The sequence below is a fragment of the Emys orbicularis genome, chromosome 4 (assembly GCF_028017835.1).
Source record: "Emys orbicularis isolate rEmyOrb1 chromosome 4, rEmyOrb1.hap1, whole genome shotgun sequence".
NCBI classification, from domain to species: domain Eukaryota; kingdom Metazoa; phylum Chordata; order Testudines; family Emydidae; genus Emys; species Emys orbicularis.
The window spans coordinates 104,651,641-104,664,753 of record NC_088686.1 but is presented as its reverse complement, the minus strand read 5'-3'; the positions used below and the strand labels follow the sequence as shown (position 1 = coordinate 104,664,753).

At 40.3% G+C, this 13,113-nt stretch overlaps 1 protein-coding gene across 1 annotated transcript in view; it reads left to right on the top strand.

Moving 5' to 3' along the window:
• Positions 1–12,811, top strand: part of LOC135878288 (vitamin D 25-hydroxylase) — a 46,924-nt gene extending 34,113 nt beyond the window's left edge. Inside the window, exons 3-5 of the mRNA XM_065403907.1 lie at positions 6,471–7,103; positions 10,928–11,257; positions 12,636–12,811. Of these exons, the coding sequence (XP_065259979.1) occupies positions 6,471–7,103; positions 10,928–11,257; positions 12,636–12,811 (1,139 nt within the window). The remainder of the gene's footprint in view (positions 1–6,470; positions 7,104–10,927; positions 11,258–12,635) is intronic.
• Positions 12,812–13,113: the final 302 nt, after the last annotated feature.

The window sequence follows — 13,113 nt, the reverse complement described above, 5'->3', positions numbered from 1 at the left end:
CAGAATCATACACAAACAGAAGCAGTCTCACAAGTAACTGGGTTTCAAACCATGCAGGACTCTAAAAACTAACACTTTGAACTAAACCTGAAAATTTATTTTAGGTTGTGCAGATTATGGAGTACTGGTATAACATGTACTCTGAGATAAGCAGTATGGAACACAAAATGCCATATCAGAAGAAATCAGTTGGTGAAAAAAGGAGGGGAGGAAATCACTGTCAATCATTGGGTCCATAAGAAAGAATTCTTCTTCGAGTGCTGTCCCTGTGGGTGCTCCACTTCAGATGTCGGTGTGTCCCGGCACCGTCAATTGGAGATTTTCGGTAGCAGTGTCCGTCAGGGCCGCACATGCGCAGTATTTGTCTCGCGGTGCTGTTGACACCTTGACTAGCATGCGTGACCCGATCCCCCCTCAGTTCCTTCTCAACCATCCTCGGCCTGAGATAGAGCCCTGTAGTGGTGTCAAAAGACAACCTAAAGAAAATAATTAGAATTAGTTAGCAGTTATTAGTGTTAGTTAGGTTTAGTAAGTTACTAGTCTAGATATTTCTCATCCCCTTTTCTGTTTCCCTTAAAAAAAAAATCTTTAGTTATTCCATTTAAAAACAACCTCAACAAGGGACATTAAAACATGCCTGGCTCACCAGGTTTCAAAAGATGTTCCTTGTGTAAGGATGCAATGCCGATTTCTGATGGCCATTCACTCTGTGTCCGTTGCTTAAGTGAGTCGCACATACCACAAAAGTGCGCTCACTGAAGCAACCTTAAAGCCAGAGCCAGAAGAGATCGAGATCTCCAACTTAAACTCATTCTCATGAAGAAATCCCTTCAATCAGCTTCTGAATCCGGACAGCAGAACTCCCCAACCAGGGACTCTCCGGGCAAATCATTGGCAGAAACATCAAATACTCACTACTCCAAGAAAGCAAGGAGAAAAAAGACATCGCCTCAGCAGAGCGAACCGTTGAAAAGAAAAGTTCCTGCAAGTTCGCTATCCTCAGTGCCAACTACACCAAGAGTGAGCAACTTTGATGCACCAGGAACCTCCAGCACCGGGGCCTCTACTAGCAAGGTTAAGGAGTCGAGAGGCAAACACAAGCCAAACTCCTCCTCCACGGCACCACCAACACCAGTGAAGGCAACAGTACCACAGCCTTTAATGCCAATGCCCCCACCTCCGGTGCCTACAACAGTATTGGCACTGATGGAGAGATCCACATCAGCACAACCGGCACAGACCAAGATAACCCATAAATAATCGTCTCTGACCACAGCACCTTCAAAAATGTCAGCACCAAAGAGCACGGCCCTGAAGTCCATGGTACTGCACCAATTTATACAACAGGAGGACATGGCAGTATCTTCCATCTCACACTTACCACTATATGGTACCAAGGGGTCACCGGTACTAACGGCACCGGAGCAACCTGACTCTCCCATCGTGCCACTATTCTCCAGCAATGAGGAGGACAATCTAGAGAAGGGCACCTTTTCATCGTGCCACTCCTCACTGTCCAGTTCTGGGCCAATGCTGGGACATGTGAGATCTAGAGACCACCGAGACCGAAACATACAGCATGGTTCAGGCACCTATGGATGTGTCCACCTATGTCATTCCTGATGCAATGGCCGTAATGGGACACAGGGGCAGCCTACATGAATCAGTACAACAGACCTCAAAAGAGACATACATGTTCCTTTACAACCTCAGTACAGGAGCCGTCAGTGGCCCCTGAGGAAATGGAGGACGACAGAGAAGTGGACACGGAACAAGACATCACCTGCCCATAACTCATCATCATTGCTGGATGAGGCTGTCATGCCACCACTTCCTACGGCTGCAGATGACTTTAAATTCCAAGAATTGTTCCGGCATGAAGCACAAAGCTAAAACGTCCCATTTGAGGAAGTGACCAAGACCCAGCATCAACTTCTAAAGATCCTACACACATCATCTACGTCCAAAATAGCACTGCCAATTAGTGACGCGATAATGGAGCCAGCAGAAATAGTATGGCAAACACCAGTCACCATTCCCCTGGTATGTAAAAGAGCTGACAGGAAATATTATGTCCCTAACTAAAGGAATGGACTTCCTCTTTTCACACCCTCAACCTAATTCATTAGTGGTCAATCAAAGAGGAAAACAACCCCAGTACAGGTCCACTCCATAAGACAAAGACTGGAAGAGGCTAGATCTATTCAGTCACAAAGTATACTAATCCGCAACTCTACAATTCCACACAGCTAATTATGTTGCACTCCTCACGAAATATGACTACGACAGTTACACGAAACTCAGAGAGGTCCTTAACGACATCCCCAAGGAGAGGAAGGAACAATTTAACACAGTCCTTAACGAGGGATAGATTGTGGCAAGAACAGCACTACAGGCATCCCTCAACATGGTGGACGTGGCTGTACAAACAACAGCCACAGCGATAGTCATGCACAGAGCATCATGGCTACACTCATCCAGAATCCGAAGGACTTACAGACAAAGTAGAAGATCACCCCTTCAACAGAGACAAGTTGTTCTTGGCCAAAACAGGCAAGGTCCTTCCCTCCATGAAGGACTCCTGGACAACTCTCCGCATCTTAGGCATGTACACACCTTCGAACAGGCGGAGGAGATATCAACCATACCAGCGTGGCCAAGAGAGTACTTTCCAAAGACAATGACCTTACGACTTCCAGAGACAGAGACAATGCCCGCAGAGACTCTGAACCCACAGTCTCAGCCTACTGCGTCCCAGACACCATCGGGCAAGACACAATTTTAAAACATTGGTCAAGGGTTTGAATGATCTCTCCCAACAACCAGTGCCATCTACACATATCCAGATCTTTGGTCACCGACTGCGCTCATTCTATTCACACTTGGGTATCCATCACCACGGATCAATGGGTCTTGGAAATAATATGATTGGGTTACGCTAGACCCATCAGGGATCCCATTCCAACAGGATCCACCATTCATACTGATCACAACAGATGCTTTGCTGATCGACTGGGATGCACACCTGAATCAGCATAGAGTCCAAGGGAAGTGGTCTCCCCCAGAGACACACTTAAACATCAACCTGCTCAAACTGCACATGGTTCACAACGTGTGCGGTCACTTCCTCCCAATGATAAACAACAAAATAGTCAGTCATGACAGACAACATTGCATGTATGTTCTACATAAATCAAGAGGGAGGACCCTGTTCTCATTCCCTATGCACAGATGCCATAAAATTATGGAATTGATGCATAAATTACAACGTCACCATTACTGCTTCATACTTCCCAGGCTTCCAGAACACAAAGGCAGATGCATTAAGCAGACATTTTCCCCAAGACCACGAATGGGAACCGAATGACAGTATCGTACAACACATATTCCAAATGTGGGGGTTACTTATCAACTTATTTGTGACAGCACGAAACAACAAATGTCCACAAATTTGCTCGTGAGCAGGCCTGGGACCACAATCCCTAGGGGAACGTCTTTCTCATCTGATGGGATGCCCCTCTCCTGTACGCATTCCCACCGATACCACTAATCTCCAGAGTAAGACATGAGATACAGACCGACAAAGCCAAAGTCATACTTATAGTTCTGACATGGCCCAGCCAGACCTGGTACCCATACCTGAAGTACATGGCAATCTGTGCACCACACAATCTCCCTCTGTGACGGGATCTTGTCTCGCAAGATGAAGGTCAAGTCCTCCACCCGAGCCTGGAGAAACTTCATATGAGGGTGTGGCTCCTCCATGATGAGCTAACCTGTTTAGAACAAGTAAAACAGGTGTTAGTAAACAGCAGAAAACCAACTACATGTACCACTTACCTCCAAAAATGGAAAAGATTATCCTTATGTTGCCAGAACAAGCACGTATCTGCACTTAAGGCTTGGAATACATACTAGAACTAAAGAACTCAGGACTTTCCACAGGTTTGGCTAGAGTACACCTACCACCAATTACCGCCTTTCACCATAAGGTTGATGATGGCGTATCAGTATTTGCACACTCGATGACAAAACGTTTTCTCACGGGCATATAAAATGTGTACCCAGAAATAGGCGAACCCATGCTACCATGGGACTTAAACTTGGTGCTCAACAGCCTTACCCAGAGCCCGTTTTGCGCTACCAGCCACCTGCTCCCTTCTCCACTTATCAATTAAGGTGGTGTTCCTGGTTGTAATTACATCCGCAAAAAGCTAAATAGAGGCTTTTATGGCTCATTCCCCATACACTATATTCTTCAAGGATAGTCACACTGAGACCACATCCAAAATTTATACCCCAAATATCATCCTCTTTCCACATCAATCAACTGATTCACCTACCTATGTTTTATCCCTAACCTCATGTGAATACACAAGAGACTGTCCTACATATGTTGGGTATCCGACGTTCGTTAGTGTTTTACTTGGACAGAACAAAGCCCAAGTGTTCCAAAGGTTCTACAGTATCCACTCAGAGACTATCGAAATGGATTTTCAACTGCATCTAGATGTGTTACGAACTCAAAATAGAACCCCCATCAGGGCCTATTCAACAAGATCACTATCTACCCCCCCTCCACTTCAGAGTTCGCAGTAAGGACTCTACGGTAGAGAAGAAACTGAGGGTGTTGGGTCGCGCACATGCTAGTCAAGGTGCCAACTTCACCGCAAGACGACTACTGCTCACGCGTGGCCCTGACAGACACTGCTATCGAAAATCTCCTATTGATGGTGCCGGGACGCACTGACACCTGACGTGGATCCACCCACAGGGACACACATCTTGAAGAACCTCAGTTGCTGCACAAGGTGAGTAAACTTCTCTTCTAAATAGTCTCCCATAGCTGAAAGTGTGTCAGTATATAAAAAATAAGAGCATAACCCCAACCCCAACCCTGTTCTGTATTACACAGGAGGGCCTTTATATTAGATAAAACATGAATTGCTATAGCATAATTAAGAAGCCAAGTGCCTGACACTCTGAGATGGTAGATAAGGGTGGGGAAATAAAGGTGATACCTATCTGTATCCAGAGCCATCCTTTATTCATTGACATATACACTGTGCAACTTATCACTCTGAGACTAAAACAATTAACCTTTTTCTTGTTTTGCTGGTGTTTTTTTTCCCTTTGGGTCTTAGAGACAAAGTGTCTATTATCCCATCTTTGCACAGAGATGTACATAACTCTCATTAGGATTTGAAGGAATTGCTAATAAATACATGTCATGTTCTGGAGTGCAGTCCAGACCAATGAGGGGTTATCACCGCCTGCCCTGCAACCTTGGGTGCTTTGCAATATTTGCTGTTGTAGCTCACAACCAACCTACCATCATGCAGATCATGTTCACTATAATGTTCAGCTCTCTCCTGGACAGTTAAAAGAAATAATATAGTTAATTTGCTTCTTTAAGGAGACAAAACACACCAGTTTGCTACATTAACTGGAGTTGACATTCACTTCAGTACAAACACAGCACTGTTGGTTTAGATCAATAGTTTTTAATAGATTTTAAGTGAGTTCAAGAATAAGAGATAAAGTTAGATATGGCCACAAGCAAATAAAAGTGAAAACACACATCTAAAACTTATTTTAGCAAGATTTGGTTGAACGCTTTGTTCAAGACGGCCTTTCTCACTCACAGTCTTCTAGCAAGAGGGTGATCTACTCTCTCCTTGGTCAGGATCTCTTCCAGAGATTCTGGTGCTTTTGTCATCTTAGGTGAAAGTGATAACTTGGGGTTCTCTGACCCTTTCTTTTATATCCATTGAATCTCTGAAGTGGATTCTCCTGAACAGTACCCCTCAAAGTAAAGTTTATTCAAGCTGCGAGGAAGGCACATGGAGTCTGGTGGTGAAAGAAGCTCCATGCTCTTTCTTCCCCCACCTTTGTTTGCTGAAATGCAAATTGTTCTGTTTCCTGCCCTCTCCTCCCCTGGCTGTCTTGGTGATCCTGTTTACTACTTACATGTAAACTGGGGTAAACACACATTCCTTTGTTTAAGGACAGACCTGTTTAACAACTTTTTCCTAGGCAGAGCTGTCTGGTTTTGAACATTTCCTAATAACATCATACAGAAGAAATTAATAACTTTACATATAATGCTGCTATATAAATTTCACCATGATATTATTGACAAGCAAATTACTTGTTTTCAAATGATACGTCACAAGGCATATTATTACAATAGTGTGTAGGATGTGTTTTCATATGATACCCCACGAGGCATATTATTACAATATCGTGTAGGCTGTGAATACACAGGTGCTTTGGGTCACAATACTCATATAAGTTAATGAGGAAATAGACTTCTGAATCTTTCCTGCATTGGAGTGAACATTACCACACTGGGACATCTCTATTTGTGAATTTACTTTTAGAATGGACTGCTGTTTTTCATAGTTTTGTTATCTGTTGAATAAGAATATAGAGCTATGCATAAAATACTGTTGAAAATGTATTTTCAGGTTTATTGAACTCTAGATACGGTAGAGGATGGACAGAGCATCGCAAGTTAGCTGTAAGCAGCTTTCGTTGTTTTGGATATGGTCAAAGGTCCTTCGAACACAAAATTTCAGAAGAATCCATGTTTTTTCTTGATGCCATTGATACATACAAAGGCAGACCCTTTGATCTTAAACACTTGATAACAAATGCAGTCTCAAACATTACTAATTTGATTATCTTTGGAGAACGTTTTACATATGAAGACACTGAATTTCAGCACATGATAGAGATTTTTAGTGAAAACATTGAATTAGTTGCTAGTGCTTCAGTGTTCTTGTATAATTCTTTTCCCTGGATTGGCATATTACCCTTTGGAAAACATCAACAACTGTTTAAGAATGCAGCTGAAGTCTATAATTTTTTGCTTGAACTTATTGAGCGTGTCTCTAAAAACAGGAGGCCTCAGTCACCTCAACATTTCATTGATGCATATTTAGATGAAATGGATCGAAGTGAAAATGATCCAGAGTCTACATATTCAACCAAAAATTTAATTTTCTCTGTTGGAGAACTTATCATAGCTGGAACAGAAACCACAACAAATGTTTTAAGATGGGCAGTATTGTTTATGGCTCTTTATCCGAACATTCAAGGTAAGAATTTTTGTCATTTTTGAGGAACTGATATTGTAGTCTTTATGGTGAGAATTTAGAGTGCATTTTCAACGTGGTGTGTTGGAATTGCCAATACTAATCCTTAGTAAAAATAAAAATTTGTGCGCATTACTCCATTATGTCCCTTTCTTAATGTATTGCAGACAGACATGGCAATGCTATTTTATCTGCAGCTAAAATGGGTATCTAGTTACCATTAGGATAATATTTTAAGGTGTTTTTTTTTGTAAACACTTCCGTGAACTTTTTTTTAAAATAAGGAGAGATTTACTTTTATTATGTGTAGGTTGAACAATATGATGACTCAGAATACTGGCTGGCAAAAGAACACAAGAATCAGCAAAAAAGTGTAAATCAGATTTTGGGTAACTCTTTGAACCATTTTTTAATCCTTAAGTGCATCAATCCATAACAGGTTTATGTACTATGCACTTATATGTATTTACATTGATTGTTAGGGAGGGGGAAAAGACAATATGAGCATTTTAAAACATAACCAGTGTTAGCATTGTTCTGAAGTACAATGCTAACGTATTCTTGAAGAGGACCACATTGAAGTTTTAGTGTAGAAACTTGGACATTAAATGTCATTAGTTAGCTTCCTTTCTGAGTTCACACACCTTCTGAGAAAAGTTGTTTTTTTCATATCACAACCTTGTAAGTGCTTAGGTTGAACTAAGACTTTTTAATACTTAGGGGAAGAGGCCAGTTAAGTGGCTCAAATATTATTGTGTGAAAAGTTGCTATTTTATATATGATGGGCCAAATTTTCTGCTCATGTAAATGGATGCTGCTGCCTTGACCTCAATGAAGCTGTACTCATTAACAAACACCTGCAGAGAATTCTGCTCAGTGTTTAATTTTCATACATTTGTTTAACTGGTTTAACCGTGCTCTCCTGTACATCTTGGCGATTCCACAGAAACTGTGATTGTAATTGCATGGGGGCCATCACTTAAAATATCTTATACATTTTGGAGGGCCTCTATTTCATCAAAAGGATTTCCTAAACTCCAAATTTATATGTCTACACCTTGTCAGCAGCTAAGATCCAGGGGATAGCAATATATGTTTGTATGTATGTATATGGCATGAGATGGAAGGGAAAAAATTGAAGGCTAATAATTACCTTCATAACTAGCTATATTTACTCTCTTTTAATTTCCTCATAATACAGGATCATTCTTACCTTAAAAGCAGCATACAGCGTTGCCAACTCTACATAGCAGGAAGTCACCAGGCAAACCCTGAAAAGTCGCTAGATGTAGCTGTTTAAACACTCAAAAGGAGTCCAAAATGTCACCGAACAAAATTTCCAGAGAATTCAACAGAGAATTTTATATGTGTGTGTGTATATATAAAATTCTCTGTTGAATACACACACACAGCCGAGTACAGTCACAATCATTCACAAGCAGCTCAATAGTGTTAATATAGTCCATCCCATGCTCTTACTACATTCTGTTGCATACTGGAAGCAACTACAACAGTACACTCATAAGGAGAGTGCCCTCTGCTCATTGGGAAGGGTACTTCCTTTCTTGCCAGCCTGGATTAGAGCTGGCAGGTTAGTGAAAGGGAGTGCCCAGAACCAGGGGGAAGAGGCATTCACCTGACCTGAGCTCGGCGCTGCAGGGAGCCAAGAAAGTAGATTTAAAAACAAAAGTCCGTTAGCTGGACCCCTTTCCCCCTGCTTCCAGGGTTTCATTTCTGAAAACAGCTGGGCAGCTAACCCCAGGCCAAGCCAGGGGAAGGAGTAAAGGGGAACTGAAATCAAGCTAGCTCCACCTTTGATCCTGTAGTAAGGGCTTCATTCCTGGAGGCACGGTGCCCCTGTGTCATTCCACCCCACCTTCCCTCCGTGCGGCTCTCCTCGCTGGCTAACCTGCCTCCCCCACCCTACCCACTTCATTAGCCATCTTTCCCTTTGTCACAGGGTGTGATATCTACTATGGAGTGGCAAGAAAACATTTGGGTAAAAAACCCTGGCTAATGTGCTGCTCTCTCCAAAGTGCGCCTGGCTTTAGTAAAGTATTTAATTAGCCTCCACAAACTTATTTTCTGCAGATTATAGTGATCTCAGCCCAAGAAATCCTGGGATGTGATTCCTTCTGAGGACACGCTCAATTGAGATGTAATGACATTGACTTGGTGTGCAACAGAATGTAGTAAAAAGATCATGGAATGGATTTTATTAACACTGTTGTGCTGCTTGTGAATGATTTTGTGACTAGATATTGGTGACTTCTTTCTCTGAATGTCACTATAATTGGCAGTGAAAGTCGCTAGATTTGTCACTGGTCATTTTGACACTTATTTTCTCACTAGGGAAACCCAAAAGTCACTATATCTAGTGACAAAGTCGCTAAGTTGGCAACGCTGGCAGCATACGGCCTTATTCCCTTCTGCATTAGATCGTCCCCAAAACATCATCTTCCAACAGGGGACAGAAACTAGGCACTTCTTGGAGTTTTGTGTCTCAGCCAGATCATTTAAGAGGCACTGTATTGTTAAAACACAAAGCAATCCCTCTCCTCTAAAATTCTCCTGTGATCTCAACTTCTGTTAGCCCTTGGGAGAAAAATAAGCTCAGGATTCAAGTTCAGATTCTTTACATAGCAGTAAATAATATTAATACCCTGCATTTATGTACACATTTTCCACATGAGGATCTCAACATGTATCAAAAATAACAGTTAGCTACAAGATGCACTAAGGTTCTGGTCTGATCTATCTCATGCACTTTCTTTGGGATTGGAGAGGTTAGTTTCATTTTAAGAACTTGGTAATAGTTCTTCATTGTCTAGATATATTGTGTTGATGCCAGTCAAGCTGTATCACTGCTATTTTATGTGATTTAGGGGCTGTCTAATGGCATTAGCAAACACATTGATAAAGTACCTCAGAAAAAAAAGAGTAAACGAACTGTTGCCTTGTTGAGCAAACTATTATGTGATTTTCCAATGTGGAGTTGATTTAAAGGATCCAATTATATTTTTTCATTTTTAAAAAAGAGCTTGAAAGAGAAATAATTTAATTTATATCCCAAAAAGTTAAAAAAATCCAGAATCCAGCTAGAGTTGTTCCTCTTACTTTTACCATAGTGTGCCTAACTATTTCAAGATTCTTAAAATGGTGGATGATTTTACACAACATGTGTGATGTACTATCTTGGGATAATTAGATAGATAAAAAATTAAGTATCTCTTAATTCTGAATATTCTATACATGGTCTTCTCTTGTGTTTGATTTTTTTCTTTTTGCATTTAATATACTTCATCTTACCTATCTAGAATGTGATGTTAGTTATCCCAATTCTCATGAGCTCCTTGAAAGGGGAAATTTATTGAGTAAAGAAAAACATAAGAATCAAGATTATGGCTCCAGTTTGTTGTGAAATTACTATTTCTTTGGGGCTTGAAAAAACTGTCAGCAGTGGAATGAGAGTATGAGAGGAAATTAAAAATTGAAAATACACCTCTACACCGATATAATGCGACTCGATATAACACGAATTCAGATATAACATGGTAAAGCAGTGCTCCGGGGCAGGCGGGGCTGCGCACTCCGGTGGATCAAAGCAAGTTCGATATAACATGGTTTCACCTATAACACGGTAAGATTTTTTGGCTCCCGAGAACAGCGTTATATCGAGGTAGAGGTGTATCTACCATACCAGCCTGTTAGGTGCTGCACTAAGTACTAAGGCATTTCTAGTCTTAACACAAAATATTTATGTATTTATTCCTTATCTTTAAATTTTAAAGTATTGCACAATAAACTAAAGGTTTTTTCTCTAACAGGGCAAGTTCATAAAGAAATTGATTTAGTCGTGGGCCCAAACAAAACACCTTCTTTAGAAGAGAAATGCAAAATGCCTTACACTGAAGCAGTTCTACATGAAATTTTAAGGTTCTGTAATGTAGCTCCGTTAGGTATTTTCCATGCAACTTCTAAGGATACAGTTGTGCGTGGTTATTCTATCCCTGAAGGCACTACAATAATTACAAACCTCTATTCTGTACACTTTGATGAAAAGTACTGGAGTAACCCAGAAGTGTTTTATCCTGAACGGTTTTTGGACAGTAGTGGGCAGTTCATCAAGAAAGATGCATTTGTTCCTTTTTCACTAGGTAAGAGCTCATGCCTATTCATACATCTATATTCAACAGTGTTAACTAATCCACAATAGACAGCATGATGTAAAAAAGCTACACTTATGATAAAACAACTGTTTGTAAAGTTATATTTAATACAGTGCATCAGAGGCTTGGTAATGTCCATCGGTGCTGGAACTAAGGCTGCTGTCGCACCCCCTGGCTTGAAGTGGTTTCCATCATATACAGGGTTTACAGTTTGGTTCAATGGCTCTCAGCACTCCCGCTATATAAATTGTTCCAGCAACCCTGGCAATGTTGTGTAATGGTGTCTCCTATATAAATTAAAGGACATTTTGATACAAAAACTGATCATGTCATCTTAATGTTTTATAAGTCTGTTTTATCTGAGGATTTTACACAGCCTCTGTCATTGTGGTTTCTAACTGAGTTTTGTTTGTTGACAATTGATGCAGCAGATTTTTGTGTCTGCTCAATTTTCATAATCCAGTTTCCATCTTTGAGCACTTGAAATAGCAAAATATGAATACCTTATTTTAAATTTGGATTTAGGATGTCAGCTAATTTTGTTTTTCCTATTGATCATTTTTTGGGAAAATAAATACAATTGATTTGGAGCAGAAATCTAGAGTATCTAGAACTACTTGATTGATGCTGCAGATGCATTTACGGAATACAGTGTTCTAATTATTCAAGTGATCATATAGCATGTGGTTTTTTTATTAACTCAATTGAGCAAATACCAAAACCCCCAAACCCTTCAGACTAAAGCTTTCATCTTACAGAATCTGGAGAGTGTTTTCAAGCTTTAGAACAAAATAAATTAAATGTCTTACTAACAATTTAACCTGTTCCTATTTATCTGCTCTTGTATCTTATCACATTGCTTCTTGCCTCTTTTACTTCATCAACTCTGCTAGCCTTGACTGTCTATTTATCTGCTTCTCCCACAAGCACCTTTAAGCTTCCAGGCTGCCTATTATGCATGGAATGAGAATTAGTGTATAAAGCCACTACACTATCCTACTTTAGATCTGTTCAAAAGTCCCACTTTTACTGTCATATTTGTGGGTAATTACCAACTGATGATTGGCAATAGACAGTGGGCACAATTTTGTTGTCTTTTGCAAAAATCCCATTGATATCATTAGCAGTTTTGCCTAAATTAAGACTGCAGCATTCGATCCAGTGGTACTTGTGTTGTCAAAACTACAAATGTTTTTAAAATATGACCCTTAATATAATTTGCACATATCCTTTCCTATGAATCAGACCCAGTATTATGTCCAAACAGCTCCATTTAGAGTAGAGGCAGAAATAACTATTCTTTTTTTAAATGTAAGTGCAAACATGATTATTGTAATTTTAAAAATATAATTTTTTTTCTATTCAGGAAGAAGACATTGTCTTGGAGAACAACTGGCCAGGATGGAACTGTTTTTGTTTTTTACTTCATTACTTCAGCGGTTTCACCTGCATTTTCCACATGCTTTGATTCCAAATCTGAAGCCAAAATTAGGCATGACATTACAACCACAGCCATATCTCATCTGTGCTGAAAGACGTTAAAGCATATGTGCCAAACTCTCAGCTGGTGTAAATTGGAATAGCTCCACTGAATAAATGGAGCTGCACCAATTTTACAGCAACTGAGTATCTGGCCCCATCTTTTATTTACAACTATCTTGTTCATAGTCTTGCCAAAAGAACAAGAATTGTAAACACTCTCTGTTAAAGGACTTACACACCAATTTTGTCTTATGCGTAGCCTTTTAGGTATTTCATGTATTTGTATGTAATTTTCACAAAAAAGACATTAATACTCTTCATGTGTTTATAGATTCTGTTCTCACTTCAAAAATCTAGATCAG